The 14,007-nt window shown below is 36.2% G+C and overlaps 1 protein-coding gene across 9 annotated transcripts; it reads left to right on the top strand.

Moving 5' to 3' along the window:
* The first annotated feature begins 243 nt into the window (after positions 1-243).
* On the top strand, positions 244-12,936 carry LOC117232675 (ATP-dependent helicase brm-like). Of its 9 annotated transcripts, none has more exons than XM_033492206.1 (16): positions 244-509; positions 1,136-1,451; positions 2,595-2,817; positions 2,914-4,825; positions 4,919-4,992; positions 6,059-6,308; positions 6,366-6,449; positions 6,536-6,674; positions 6,841-7,002; positions 7,082-7,423; positions 7,497-7,925; positions 7,998-8,155; positions 8,256-10,230; positions 10,755-10,929; positions 11,010-11,210; positions 11,356-12,936. In XM_033492206.1, exons 2-15 carry the CDS (start codon positions 1,176-1,178, stop codon positions 11,156-11,158), a joined length of 6,348 nt encoding a protein of 2,115 aa, XP_033348097.1. In that variant the 5' UTR covers positions 244-509; positions 1,136-1,175; the 3' UTR covers positions 11,159-11,210; positions 11,356-12,936. The 9 variants fall into 9 exon arrangements, with proteins under 9 accessions (XP_033348097.1, XP_033348092.1, XP_033348091.1 ...); XM_033492201.1 differs by having other exon boundaries at positions 2,595-4,825; positions 11,356-11,437; positions 11,497-12,936; XM_033492200.1 differs by having other exon boundaries at positions 244-432; positions 2,595-4,825.
* Positions 12,937-14,007: the final 1,071 nt, after the last annotated feature.

The following is a 14,007-nucleotide window of genomic DNA, read 5'->3' as shown; positions in this document are numbered from 1 at the left end:
AACAGAGTTAATCTCTAACTTTAAGCTTAAATAAATAAGTTCTTGTATATGCTAAATTGCAAACTAACAAGGCAGATTCCTAATTTTATAGGTTCTTGTATATGCTAAATTGCAATCTAACAGGACAGATCCCTAATTTTATAGGTTCTTGTAAATGCTAAATTGTAATCTAACAGGGCAGATCCCTAATTTTATAGGTTCTTGTATATGCTAACTTTAGTTAACTTCAGCACTTGGCCGCATGGTGCAGCACCTGTACTGTGAAATAACTAGAATTACGGGCGTGAATGTTCTCATTTCCTCTTTGTTTATATGGCTGTGATCTCCAACCTGAAATAGTGAGATTTTAAAATTGAGAGCCTATATGCAAAACTAATACAAAAACAATTAAATGTTAGGACTCCAAATACGCTAAATGAAAAAATATATAGAGTACGTATAATGCAGAAGCTCTGCTCCATGGAGGCACTTCCAAGAAATAGTGGGGATAACCACGACCAGTTAGTAAGGTAGAATTCCAACCAGTTAGCAAGATAGTGTTGTAATTTTAATAAAAATTCTTAGGTTTCACAAGTTATATTAAATTTATTAAAAGAAGAGAAATGATTCAACTTTTATCAAATATACAAATATATTCAGTAATCATAACAAATATGAATTTATATTAGTTTTTAATTTAAAGAAACATACATAGGTGTAGGAAATAGCTTTGAACAGACAGCCATGATTTCTGACGTGCTTAATGTGTTGCGAGTAGAAACACTAAGAAAATGGCCGGTAACGAATGTTGATGATCGTTTATACTGAAATCGATATAAAATTTGATCAACTTTTTCATTGTAATGATGTTAACTTCTGACTAAAATGAAAGTTGTTTCTATTATAGTAAAACGAATGTTATAATGGTATGTACTGATATGACTCTTTTTATATATAATAGTCAGTTTATAATAGCATAGAGTCTTTAAGCTTGATTACAGAAGGAAATGAATTACCAGATTTTTCTATAAAAAACAATTTGAATATTTGTATTAATTATAGTATCAGTATGAGAATATACATATTATTAATGTTCTACAAAGCTAGTGTAAATATATATTATTAATAATATTGTGTATCTTTTCATATATTTTAGGTGGTGAACTTCACATATTTAAAAGTTTAAGGACATCAGTATGGCAAGTCCTTCACCACAATCGTCTCCTATGCCTCCACCGCAAACTCCAAGTCCTATGGGTCCTCCTCAGCAGGCACCATCACCTTCTAACCCACAAGGTAGTCCCATGGGACCACCACAGCATCATCCTCATAGTCCAACACAAGCATATCAAACTGGTCCGCCAATGCCACCTGGAGGTCCACCTATGTCTCAACCGAATCAACAACCTCCATCGCAACAGCAAAATTATCCATCACACCCACAACAAATGCAATCCGCTATGGGTCCACAGGTAAAAACAAAATTTAAGAAATATTATCTTTACTTTTTATAGATGATTACAACATGTTTTATTATTGCTAGACAAAATTATAAAGGATTCTTTTATACTAGAATAAGCAATAAAAGGACATATTTTTTCAAAACAATGGGAAAAAATTCATATATTTGCGAAACAAATTGTTTTTAAAATTTTACTAGAAATATTATAGATTAAGGATCAAATTTAAAGATTTCTGGCATTGCAAATATTCATAGGAAAATGAATGCATACTATCGACATTTAACAAAAAAATCATATGTACTATAAATATTTTCTCTCCCTTTCTTTTTTTTAAAGTAAAAGTATCATAGTACAAATTATATTACAAATCATGTCTAATTTATCATATGATCTGCTTAAAAAACACATCTCAGATTGCCTACTGCTAAAGTAATATTCACTACAAGAAATAGTGTCCTTTGCAACTCTATAAAATTTACTAGCTTACAATTATTAATTGCAATTAAATTTACTGTCTATTTAGACTTCTTATTTTTTTATTGATTTTATTTTTTTATTGATAGTTTATATTTACAAAGCTTTTTGTGAATATATATATTATGTAAACTCATGAAAATTAGTCACACAAACAGCTTTTCATATTAAAAAAGACATTAATTTTACTCATCTAATCAAAATATATCTTTTTCCTGCTCTAAGTCTGTAGGTTTCATATTTAATTTATTTTCTTGTGGCTTAGAAAGGTTAATTTCAAATGTTTATCAACAGTTTATAAGCCAGCACTTTTAAAAAGATTAAATATTTGATCAGCAATTTTTAGAAAAAAATGGGAGAAATACTATATTCGCTAAAACAACTATGTATTACAAATTTACATACATTATTTATTTCACATATGGAAGTATTACTATAACAATGCTTGAAGCATCCCTTGTTAGAATTTATAATTATTTATTCCATCTCCGCGAGAATAAACTTACAGAAATAAGCTATTTATTCTTTGAGAAATTTATAAAAAGTGAAATTAATTAATTTGATTTCCCATATTTCATTATCATGTATCACATTTTTTCTGCATGAGGAATCATATTTTTTAACAACAATATTAATTGCATGATAAACGAAACAAGTGTACCACTTCTGATGTTACAGAATCAGAGTGGACCTGGCATGCCAGTTAGTCAAAATTCTAATTCTCAGCAGGCTCCCAGTGGACCTATGGTACCAGGCCAAATGGGACCAAGTGGATCTCAAGGAACATCTCACATTATGCAATCTGGTCCAAACCAAATGAATGCAAATGGACCAGGACAAATGAGTGCTGGTGGCCCTGGTCAGATGGGACCAGGAGGCCCTGGTCCAATGGGCCCAGGAGGCCCTGGTCAAATAGGCCCAGGAGGTCCTGGTCAAATGGGACCAGGAGGCCCTGGTCAAATGGGCCCAGGAGGTCCTGGTCCAATGGGTCCAGGAGGCCCTGGTCAAATGGGCCCAGGAGGCCCTGGTCAAATGGGCCCAGGAGGCCCTGGTCAAATGGGCCCAGGAGGCCCTGGTCAAATGGGCCCAGGAGGCCCTGGTCAAATGGGCCCAGGAGGTCCTGGTCAAATGGGTCCAGGAGGTTCAGGACCGATTGGAGCAAGCCATTTGGGCCAAGCTGCTGGAGGGCCACCAGGAGGTCCACATATGAGTCAGGCTCCTCCTCAAATGGGTCCTGGAAATGGACCTGTGCCACAAATGGGTTCTGGAGGACCTTCAAATTCGCAAATGGTACCTGGAGGACCAGGACATATGAGTGGCCCACCAGGATCAAGCCACATGAATGCAGCTGGACCACCAGGACCAGGACATATCAACTCAAGTGGGCCACCAGGACCAGGCCATATGAATGCAACTGGACCCCCTGGAACAGGCCATATGAATGCGACTGGGCCACCAGGACCAGGTCATATGAGTTCAGGTGGTCCGCCTGGACCAGGACATATGAGCACTAATGGACCTCCTGGACCAGGACATATTAATACAAACGGTCCACCAGGTTCAACTCATATGAATGCTAGTGGTCCGCCTGGAAGTCATTTAAATAGCGGACCATCCATACCAAGTCATATAAATGCAAGTGGTCCACCAGGATCTGGACATATGAGTGCTAGCGGACCAGGAAATCATTTAGGCCCTGGAGGGCCAGGTCAAATGCCTCCAGGTGGTTCTACTACACATAACTTGGGGCCAGGAGGACCAAATCAAATGGGTCCTGGAGGTCCAAATCAAATGGTACCTAGTAGTCAAACCCCTATGGGACCTAGTCCCATGGGGCCTGTTGGACAAGGTGGACAAATTGGGCCAAATGCACCTGGCCAAATGGGACATAACGGACCCTCACCAATGGGTCCAAATGCTCCTGGACAGATGGGTATCGGATCTGCCTCATCACAACTGGGAATGGGAGGGCCTGGAAGTCAGTTGGGTCCAGGAGGGCCAGGTAATCAAATGGGTCCGGGTAGTGGACCTGGGGGACAATTAGGAAGTAGTCTTGGACAAATGGGGCCAGGAAGTGGACCTGGAGGACAGATGCCACCAAGCAATGGACCTGGAGGTTCTATGGGCCCTGGAAGTGGTCCTGGTGGACAAATGGTATCAAGTAGTGGACCTGGAGGTCAAATAGGGCCAGGAAGCAATCCTGGAGGGCAAATAGGACCAGGAAGTGGTAGTGGAAATCAAATAGGACCTGGAAATGCTCCTGGAAACCCGATGACACCAGGAAGCGGACCTAGCGGACAAATGGGTCCAGGAAGTGGACCCAATAGTCAAATGGGACCAGGAAATTTGTCTGGAGGTCAAATGGGCCCAGGAAATAACTCAAATAGTCAAATGGGTCCTGGAAATGGTCCAAGTGGACAGATAGGCCCAGGTGGTCAAATGGGACCCAATGGTCCTGGAGGGCAAATGGTTCCAGGTGGTTCAGGAGTACAAATACCACCAGGCGGTCCTGCAAATCAAATGGGACCTGGTGGCCCTGGTAATCAAATAGGACCAAATGGACCAAACAATCAGCTAAGCCACAGTGGTGCTAGCAATCAAATGGGACCAAGTGGGCAGTCATCTTCTGGCCAAATTGGCCCTGGTTCACAGGGCCAACAAATTGTTCCTGGAGGTTCAGCGCCAATCGGGCCTGGTGCACCTGTGAATCAAATGAGTCAAACTGGACCTGGTGGTCCACCTGGTGCTGGACAAGAAAATTTGAATGCTTTACAGAAAGCTATTGATTCAATGGAAGAAAAGGGACTTCAAGAGGATCCACGTTATTCTCAGCTACTAGCTTTAAGGGCTCGTCAAGGCAACATTGGAGAGAAACAAGCTTTTAGTTCACAACAATTACAACAATTGCGGTATACTATATAGAATATATTTGTTAATTATATATGTAATTAAATGCATCAATTATCTGAAGATATTAATGTTTTATATATAATTGTTTGCAGTGTACAGATAATGGCATATCGATTATTAGCAAGAAATCAACCGTTATCGCAACAACTTGCACTTGCAGTTCAAGGTAAATTAAACATAGGTGCTATTAGTTTTGTGTTTTAGGTGACTACTCTATCTTTTGTATTGTTTTAAAAATATACACTGTGTTATATATAGAGAGTATACTAAGAAACAACCAATAAATTTTTACATGTATAGTATTTAGTAGACTATTTTTTGTCAGAAATGTCACATATTGAGTAGATACCAAGTACTATTCGTTTAGTAATTGCAAACAGAGAAAAATTATATTATTTTTACATGTAAGATTTTTTAAAATAAGCGCATAAGTAAAATACATGTCAGTATCACTTTTTGTAAATGAAACTAATTTTAATTAGTAGAATTTCATAGCATAGTTTTCCACAATTCCAAAACTGTTTATTTGCCCTTTAGGTAATTGCTTAGTGACATTGTTAAACTCAAATAATATGAGCTATTTGCTCAAATTCCTCAAGCAAAGTTGAAAGTCTCATAAATAGAGTTCCTCAAATAAATTATATTTGAGAGAATTTTCCTACAATCGGAAACCTACAACGGAATTTAAAATATTGTGTATCTTACTTTTGTTATATATTTTTTACAAATAGAAATAAATAAAGATAATACATGATATTTTAGTTTAGAATGATTTATCAAGATTCTACAAGAATTTGCAAGCTTATTTTCAGAATGTTCTGTATATGCGAATTTTTATTTGTTATAGCTTCCACCTTAATTAAATACGTATTACTTCTATTTAAATTATTATTTATAGAGAGAAAGAATGTATTTAACATTGTTCTTTCTACTCATTTAGTAAAACATTTAATCCTTTCTATTTTATGTATTAAAAATTATATCTAGCAATATATTGTTTTCATGAACTCAATAATAAATTTCTATTCATAGTTGAATAATAATCATTATTTAACAATTTCTATTTATAGTTGAATAATAATCATTATTTAACAATTTGATTTATTAATGACTGATATATATAATTTTTGCTTGTAATTAGATGTATTTCTAATTTTACTAATATTATAAAAATACAAAAGTAGAGTAGGATGATCCAAACTGGGGGTTTGATTTAAGATTGATGTAAATAGGTGGAGCACCTCCTCCTCCAGGTATGGGACAACGTACTCCTATAGATCCATCTCAAGGACCTCCTACTACTACAGGTCCACAAATCTCTGGACCAAATGTAATTGGTCCTGCGGTTCCTCCAAGACCAGGTTGCCAAACACCACAACAACAACAACCTCCTCAACCAGGTGCTAAAACTAACAGAGTGACAAGTGTGGCAAAACCAGCTGGTTTAGATCCGCTACTGATTTTGCAGGAACGTGAAAACAGGTAGTTATTGAATTAATTAAAATATTTATCTAAAATATACTAATACTGGCATGGTAGGGTCCAATGTGAAAACAAACTTCACTCTCATACATCGAGGAAAGCGACACATGCATTTCTTCAATTAAAACGTTTTATGGTTACGTATGTTAAATAATATTTAAAAAAGACATACTGTATGGATTTGCTGAAGCTTTAGTGACTTTAGTTCATGATTTCTTTAATAATAGAGTTGCAGCACGCATAGCGTTACGAATGGAACAATTGAGCAATTTACCAACTAACATGCCAGAAGATCTCCGTATCCAGGCACAGATTGAGTTACGGATGCTTAGGGTACTGAATTTCCAAAGACAACTACGATCAGAGGTAATCGTAACAAATATTAATAATATCACTCTGTTAAAGGAGTAATTAATAAATAAAATAATATAACAGAATAGAATATTAGAATGTAAAAAAAAGAAATAAATAAATAGATAGTATTATTCCGTTACTATAACTTCTTTTTAGTTATAGCCATTATCATTTACAGATTTTAGCATGTACTCGAAAAGATACTACCTTAGAAACTGCAGTAAATGTAAAAGCCTACAAGCGTACGAAAAGACAAGGACTTAGGGAAGCCAGAGCTACAGAGAAACTCGAAAAGCAACAAAAATTGGAAGCTGAACGTAAACGAAGGCAAAAACATCAAGTAATTAGATTTCTAACTTTTTGCTAAAATTATTATTAAATGGAGAAATAGTATGTAATTTTCATTTCTATTTTAAAAGGAGTTTCTTAGTTCTGTACTTCAACATGGTAAAGATTTCAAAGAATTTCATCGAAATAATGTGGCCAAATTGGCAAGACTCAACAAAGCTGTTTTAAATTATCATGCAAATGCTGAAAGAGAACAGAAGAAAGAACAGGAGCGTATTGAGAAAGAACGTATGAGACGTCTTATGGCGGAAGACGAAGAAGGTTACAGAAAACTGATTGACCAAAAGAAGGATAAACGGTTAGCGTTTCTGTTGTCACAAACAGATGAATATATCAGTAATCTTACTGAAATGGTAAAACAACACAAGATAGAACAAAAAAGGAAGCAAGTGGAAGAACAAAAGCGTAAAAAGGTATAAATATCTTTATCACTTTCTACACCCATGAGTACTTAATTCAATGTATTTTGTACTATCACTGAAATAGAAAAAGAAGAAGTTGCAAGATGGCGAAGGAGGCGAAGATGGAAATGCTAATGAAGATACTCGTGTTGGTGTGATTGAAACAGCTACTGGTCGCACATTAACTGGCGAAGAAGCACCGCTAATGAGTCAACTTTCACAATTCTTAGAATCTCATCCAGGATGGGAACCAATTGAATCCGAAAGTGAAGATGATGAAGATGAAGAGGAAGAAGAAAATGAAGGTGAAGAAAAAGGGGAAAATAAAGAAAAATCTACTGGCGATTCAGAAGAAGAGAAGGTTAAAAAGACTATACATAAAGCCAAAGTAGAGGATGACGAATACAAAACGGAAGAACAAACGTATTACAGTATTGCACACACTGTGCACGAGGTAGTAACAGAACAGGCATCTATCATGGTCAATGGAAAATTGAAAGAATATCAAATCAAGGTTTGACATTAACATGTCTTGCATTAAAAATTGTTCTTACAATATGCATTGTAAAACTTCTGTTAATTTTAGGGTTTGGAATGGCTGGTGTCATTATTTAACAATAACCTCAATGGTATACTTGCGGATGAAATGGGTCTTGGCAAAACTATTCAAACAATAGCTTTGGTGACTTATCTTATGGAGAAAAAAAAAGTAAACGGGCCATTTCTTATAATTGTCCCTTTATCGTAAGTATTACTTCTATGAAATTTTCTAAAATAATAAAAATGTAAAAAATTAAAATTACGTCTGCAATACTTAAATGTAACTTTTAACACTTCTTTTTAGAACTTTGTCGAATTGGGTATTGGAATTTGAGAAATGGGCTCCTAGTGTTGTAGTTGTGTCGTATAAAGGTTCACCAGCTGGCAGAAGAGCCATTCAATCTCAAATGAGAGCCACTAAATTTAATGTTTTGCTTACTACTTATGAATATGTTATTAAAGATAAGGGCGTTTTAGCAAAATTGCAGTGGAAATATATGATTATCGACGAAGGACATAGAATGAAGAATCATCACTGTAAACTAACTCAAGTATTAAATACACATTATCTGGCTCCTCATCGGCTTCTACTGACAGGAACACCATTGCAAAATAAATTGCCTGAATTGTGGGCGTTATTAAATTTTTTACTTCCTTCAATCTTTAAATCTTGTAGTACTTTCGAACAATGGTTCAATGCTCCATTCGCAACCACTGGTGAAAAGGTAGAATTAAATGAAGAAGAAACTATTCTTATTATTCGCCGATTACATAAAGTATTACGTCCTTTCTTACTGAGGCGTTTAAAGAAAGAAGTTGAATCACAGTTACCTGATAAAGTTGAATACATAATCAAATGCGATATGTCTGGACTGCAAAAGGTTCTTTATAAACACATGCAGAGTAAGGGTGTATTGCTAACTGATGGCTCGGAAAAGGGAAAACAGGGCAAAGGAGGCGCCAAAGCTCTAATGAACACCATTGTGCAATTGAGAAAATTATGCAATCATCCATTCATGTTCCAAGCTATTGAAGAAAAATACTGCGAGCATGTAGGTACGCAAGGATCTGGTGTGATTACTGGTCCCGACCTGTACCGTGCCTCTGGAAAATTTGAATTGCTGGATCGTATTCTTCCGAAATTGAAAGCGACAAATCACAGAGTACTATTATTTTGTCAAATGACACAGTTAATGACAATTATGGAAGATTACTTAAGTTGGAGAGGATTTATGTATTTGCGATTAGATGGCACTACGAAAGCTGAAGATAGAGGAGACTTACTCAAGAAATTCAACGATCCTGGTTCCGAATATTTCTTATTTTTGCTATCGACACGTGCTGGTGGTCTTGGATTAAATTTGCAAGCTGCGGATACCGTTATTATTTTCGATTCTGATTGGAATCCGCATCAGGACTTGCAAGCACAAGATAGAGCACATAGAATTGGACAAAAGAATGAAGTACGCGTACTCAGATTAATGACGGTTAATTCGGTTGAAGAAAGAATATTGGCTGCAGCTAGATACAAATTGAACATGGATGAAAAGGTTATACAAGCAGGAATGTTCGATCAAAAGTCGACTGGTTCTGAACGGCAACAATTCTTACAAAGCATTTTGCATCAAGATGATGCTGAAGATGAAGAAGAAAATGAAGTACCAGACGATGAAACGGTTAATCAAATGATTGCACGAACGGAAGGTGAATTTGAAATATTTCAAAAGTTAGATTTAGAACGAAGAAGGGAAGAAGCGAAGCTGGGTCCAAACAGAAAGTCCCGACTATTGGAGGAAGCTGAGTTGCCCGATTGGTTAGTAAAAGATGATGATGAGGTTGAAAGGTGGACGTATGAAGAAGATGAGGATAGATTCCTTGGACGAGGTTCAAGGCAACGGAAGGAAGTCGATTATACTGACAGTTTGACTGAAAAAGAATGGCTGAAAGCAATCGATGACGATGGAGCTGAGTACGAAGAGGAAGAGGAAGACGATAAGAAGAAGAAGAAGACACGAAAACGGAAGAAGAAAGGCGAGGAGGACGACGAGCCTATGCCAAAGAAGCGAAGAGGAACAGGATCTTCAATTGACCCGAAAATGAAACGAGCTATGAAAAAGTTGCTTATGGTAGTTGTTAATTACACTGATAGTACAGATGGCAGGCTCCTTAGCGAACCATTTATGAAATTACCATCCAGAAGAGAATTGCCGGATTATTATGAAATTATTAAAAAACCATTAACTATCAATAAATTACTTCAAAAGATTGAAGAAGGAAAGGTAAATATAAAATATTTTTGTTGTATATAGTAAAGACTCTATAAGAGCTCGAGAGTGGGAACCGCTGGGGAGTAGTTAACGAAACGTGGACACAACTCTTCAAATTCTTTATACATATGTTGCCGACAATGATGCACGTAGAGAAGGACAGCAAAAGGAGAAGAAAGACCAGTAAGCCAAATTGTCATAACCAAATTTTATAGTAATATTATCGTGTTTTATCTCATTTAGTCAAAAAAATCTTTGTAACGCATTAATGAAATGTGTACTAACAAAAAATTGAAAATAAAGAAATTTCGTCGTTGCATTAGTGTCGCTTCACCAATATGAAGACGATACGGATCTTGAAAGGAAAGCCGTTGGCATATTATATTACTGGTGGGGATAAAACATGAGCAGTTAAAATTAAAGTTACGATCTTTGCGAGCAATTATAGAGCTTTTACTTGTTCCTTTATTTTACGATCATTGCAGTTATTTATTTTTTAATTGGCGAATTAATTTTTTGTATACTTATTGTTACAGTATGCCGATTTTGACGATCTTGAGAAAGACTTTATGCAGCTGTGTAAAAATGCACAAATTTATAATGAAGAAGCTTCTCTCATACACGAAGATTCCATTGTTTTACAATCTGTATTTACGAATGCGCGTCAACGTATCGAAGAGGAAGGCAATAATTCCGACATGGATGACAAAGGTGCTTCCCTTATTATTGTGATTTAATAAAACATGTTAAAAATCATAGTAAAACGATTCTATATGCATGAAATTTTTAAGGTGAAGGCGAAGAAGGATCGGACGCAGATTCCACTGTTAGAATGAGAATCAAGTTGAAAGGAAGGAAGGGCGAAGGTAGAGGTGGCCGGAGGAAAAGGGTCACTAAAAAGTATATATCGGATGACGATGACGATGGTGATGATAACTGAAGATCATATGAAGACTGTATGAATTATTAGATTATCTTAGGTAATAAATAAGGTACAGTTTCATTTAATCATTTCAAATTACTATCCTGTTATTAGTAATTCAACAATATGACATTTCATACAAATGTAACCAAGTATTATAATTTGATTATGAGCTAAAAATACCATCATTATTAAATAAGTTATACATTTTTCAGAATTTCTCTATTGAAAATTGCATGTTGTCCGTATTAAACTAAACTCTGATACAAAGTGGATGAATTAGGATATATATAAAAGGTGCGAGCGATATAGCGAGATCGTAAAATCAGTCAGTGGTTAATGCTTACAACTTTCAGGAACTTGGTTCAGTGACACGTTCCCGCATTCCCGGACCATCTTTCTTGTTATTTCCGAATGGCATTCGCTTTACATCTTTTCTTGATTTTTGCCCCTCTCTTTGTGGGAAGGTGAGTGTTTGCTTGTAGTCCTTTGCTGCAACTCTCTCCTCTTGTCTCTGGGTAATTAGAAAGTCAAAGGGGAAAGTTCGGCTATCACACTTTATTCGGGACAATGATATATGCTCCGGAGATTCGGAACGCGTACAATGCGTGGACTTTGTACACGTGTGTCGCGTGTGTTTGTCTCTTGACCGTCCAGGCTTACACCGACACGCCATATGCGTAGGATGAATCGTACTATGGCGGCCAGGAATCGCCTGCACGGCTATCTTAGTCTCTCTATATTCGGTATGAGTCGGCTTAATTTGTTCATAAGCTCTATTGCTCTTATCAATTTGCACGACGAAAGTGGGATTCTTGCTCATGATTGTACTCAAGTATTTCATATACCTTTTCTCCTGCACGAGGAAGGCTTTGACGGTGGCAAACGGGTCCGTAATCTTTCTTATTTTGTGGGAAAGACTGGTTTTGTTTTGCCTTAGGCGATGATAAGGCCCAGTGCTTTAGCTTTACGTACGACTCCTGCAATTGTATTGTTGGCATTTTGGATTGTGGGACCGATGCTTCTATCCGAGCAGCGTGCCCTGCCATGGTCCATCCTATCCGGATCAGTTGACGACTACCTAACGCTTTTATCGAAAGCTGTCTACTCTAACCTTTGACTGATCGATTTTAAAATTTCACTATATCGTTTCCATTTACTCTAATTATTAAGTTATATTTTATTTGAAATAAATATGTAACCCTGTATAATGTACAGTAAGTAATTTAACGTTAAGTATTGATACATAATTTTATTTGATTTTTAAAACAAACTATATATTAGATTCGAACACATTGCCACCTTCGATAAATTTTATATTCATAGATAAACCAATGTAAATGTTATATAATATTTGGAAATACATCGAAAAACGATAATAATTAAAACACGATGTTGACCTAGGAAAGAATCATTTAGTATTATTTGGTACTCGTTGATCTTATTATTGACTAATATTTTGATTAATATATGTAGACACATAATAATTTGAAAAATGTTGCCATTGAACATTAATCTTTCAATACACGTCGAAGTAGGGTAGGAACACTTGTTAATTATTTTATTTCTCCGTATTTAAACCACTGTAGATGGTATAAATTACTATCTTTAATATATACATATACAAAAATCAAGTTTGTTTATTAGACTGTAATATTTCGTTGGTAATTGTCCCATGAATAACCGAATGCTGTGGTATTACGTTTTATGATAAAGCAATTTATTTCATTTTTCATTATGCTACGACTTCATCTTATATCATATGTATGAATGTGACTAAATAAATATTGAAAAACTCAAAAAAATGGTTTATACTGATTCGCATGATCTAAAAATCTAGCTTTTAGTTAAAATCTTAATTCAGGTAATCTATATATCTACAACACGAAAGTCCATACTGTGCCGTATCGAAAGCGTGTCATATGACAGTAAATTATTGTCTGTGATGAATACCAAAAAGTAACACATACGTATGTACTTCAGTTAGATTTTACGGTTCAATATATTCTTATTGAAAAATTAGAATTTCCAAAAAACCTTCAATATACAGATAGTTCAAAGCGTACACGTATTTTACCAATCTTAATGATACTAATATAATAAAGTAACATGATAATATTAATAATCGTCGATTAAAACCGAAAAGTCAGACAAAGCGTCGGTGAGACAGAGACATCGGAGGAAAAACCGGACTGCAGTAAAACTCGACATCGAATAGAGCCAAGAAATCCAGTTACGAAAGACTTCGTTGTTCGAGAAGCGTGCAATTACCGCGGCGATGTCGCCAAGCCGATAGTTTCTGCTTCCGTGTCAGTAGAACTCCCTTAGCAGTTAAGAAAGAGCGCCCTCGCTTGCAGAAGATTGATTCTGGGACAACTACCTCCGGGCGTCTCGTCTTCGCTCGTTTCCTATCATTCGTCTTTCATCTGTGTTCTTCTACTTTATACCATAGACGAACCAGTCGAGTTGTTCTTTGGATATATTCGATCGGACGAATACGAACCGACAAGAAAGTGGGGTCAGAAACTACTTGGAAGATAAAATTTCTGGAAAGCAGCGACGAAACGCTTGACGCGATAGGAAGACATTAAACTTGGAAAATCATAAATACGGGATTATCGTTTAGCGAAACGTTGCTCCAATTGAAGGCAGATATACAATTTTTTGCCATAGCCGGAAATACGAGTTGGTTAAAAAAACAGCCTGCTCGTTTGGTAACAGCAGTTTTCCTAGATTAACATACGTATAGCGGAAGCTGTATCAGACCCCAAAATACTGCTGATCCAATAGAATGAAAATACACTGTCTCCCGGGAAACTACCTTTACGGGATATTGATCTCACGGTAGCAGTACTAGCTAGATACTG

Source organism: Bombus vosnesenskii, unplaced genomic scaffold (genome assembly GCF_011952255.1).
Source record: "Bombus vosnesenskii isolate JDL3184/JDL3185 unplaced genomic scaffold, Bvos_JDL3184-5_v1.1 scf7180000013293, whole genome shotgun sequence".
In the NCBI taxonomy this organism is placed as follows: domain Eukaryota; kingdom Metazoa; phylum Arthropoda; class Insecta; order Hymenoptera; family Apidae; genus Bombus; species Bombus vosnesenskii.
This window is presented reverse-complemented; position numbering and strand designations above follow the sequence as displayed.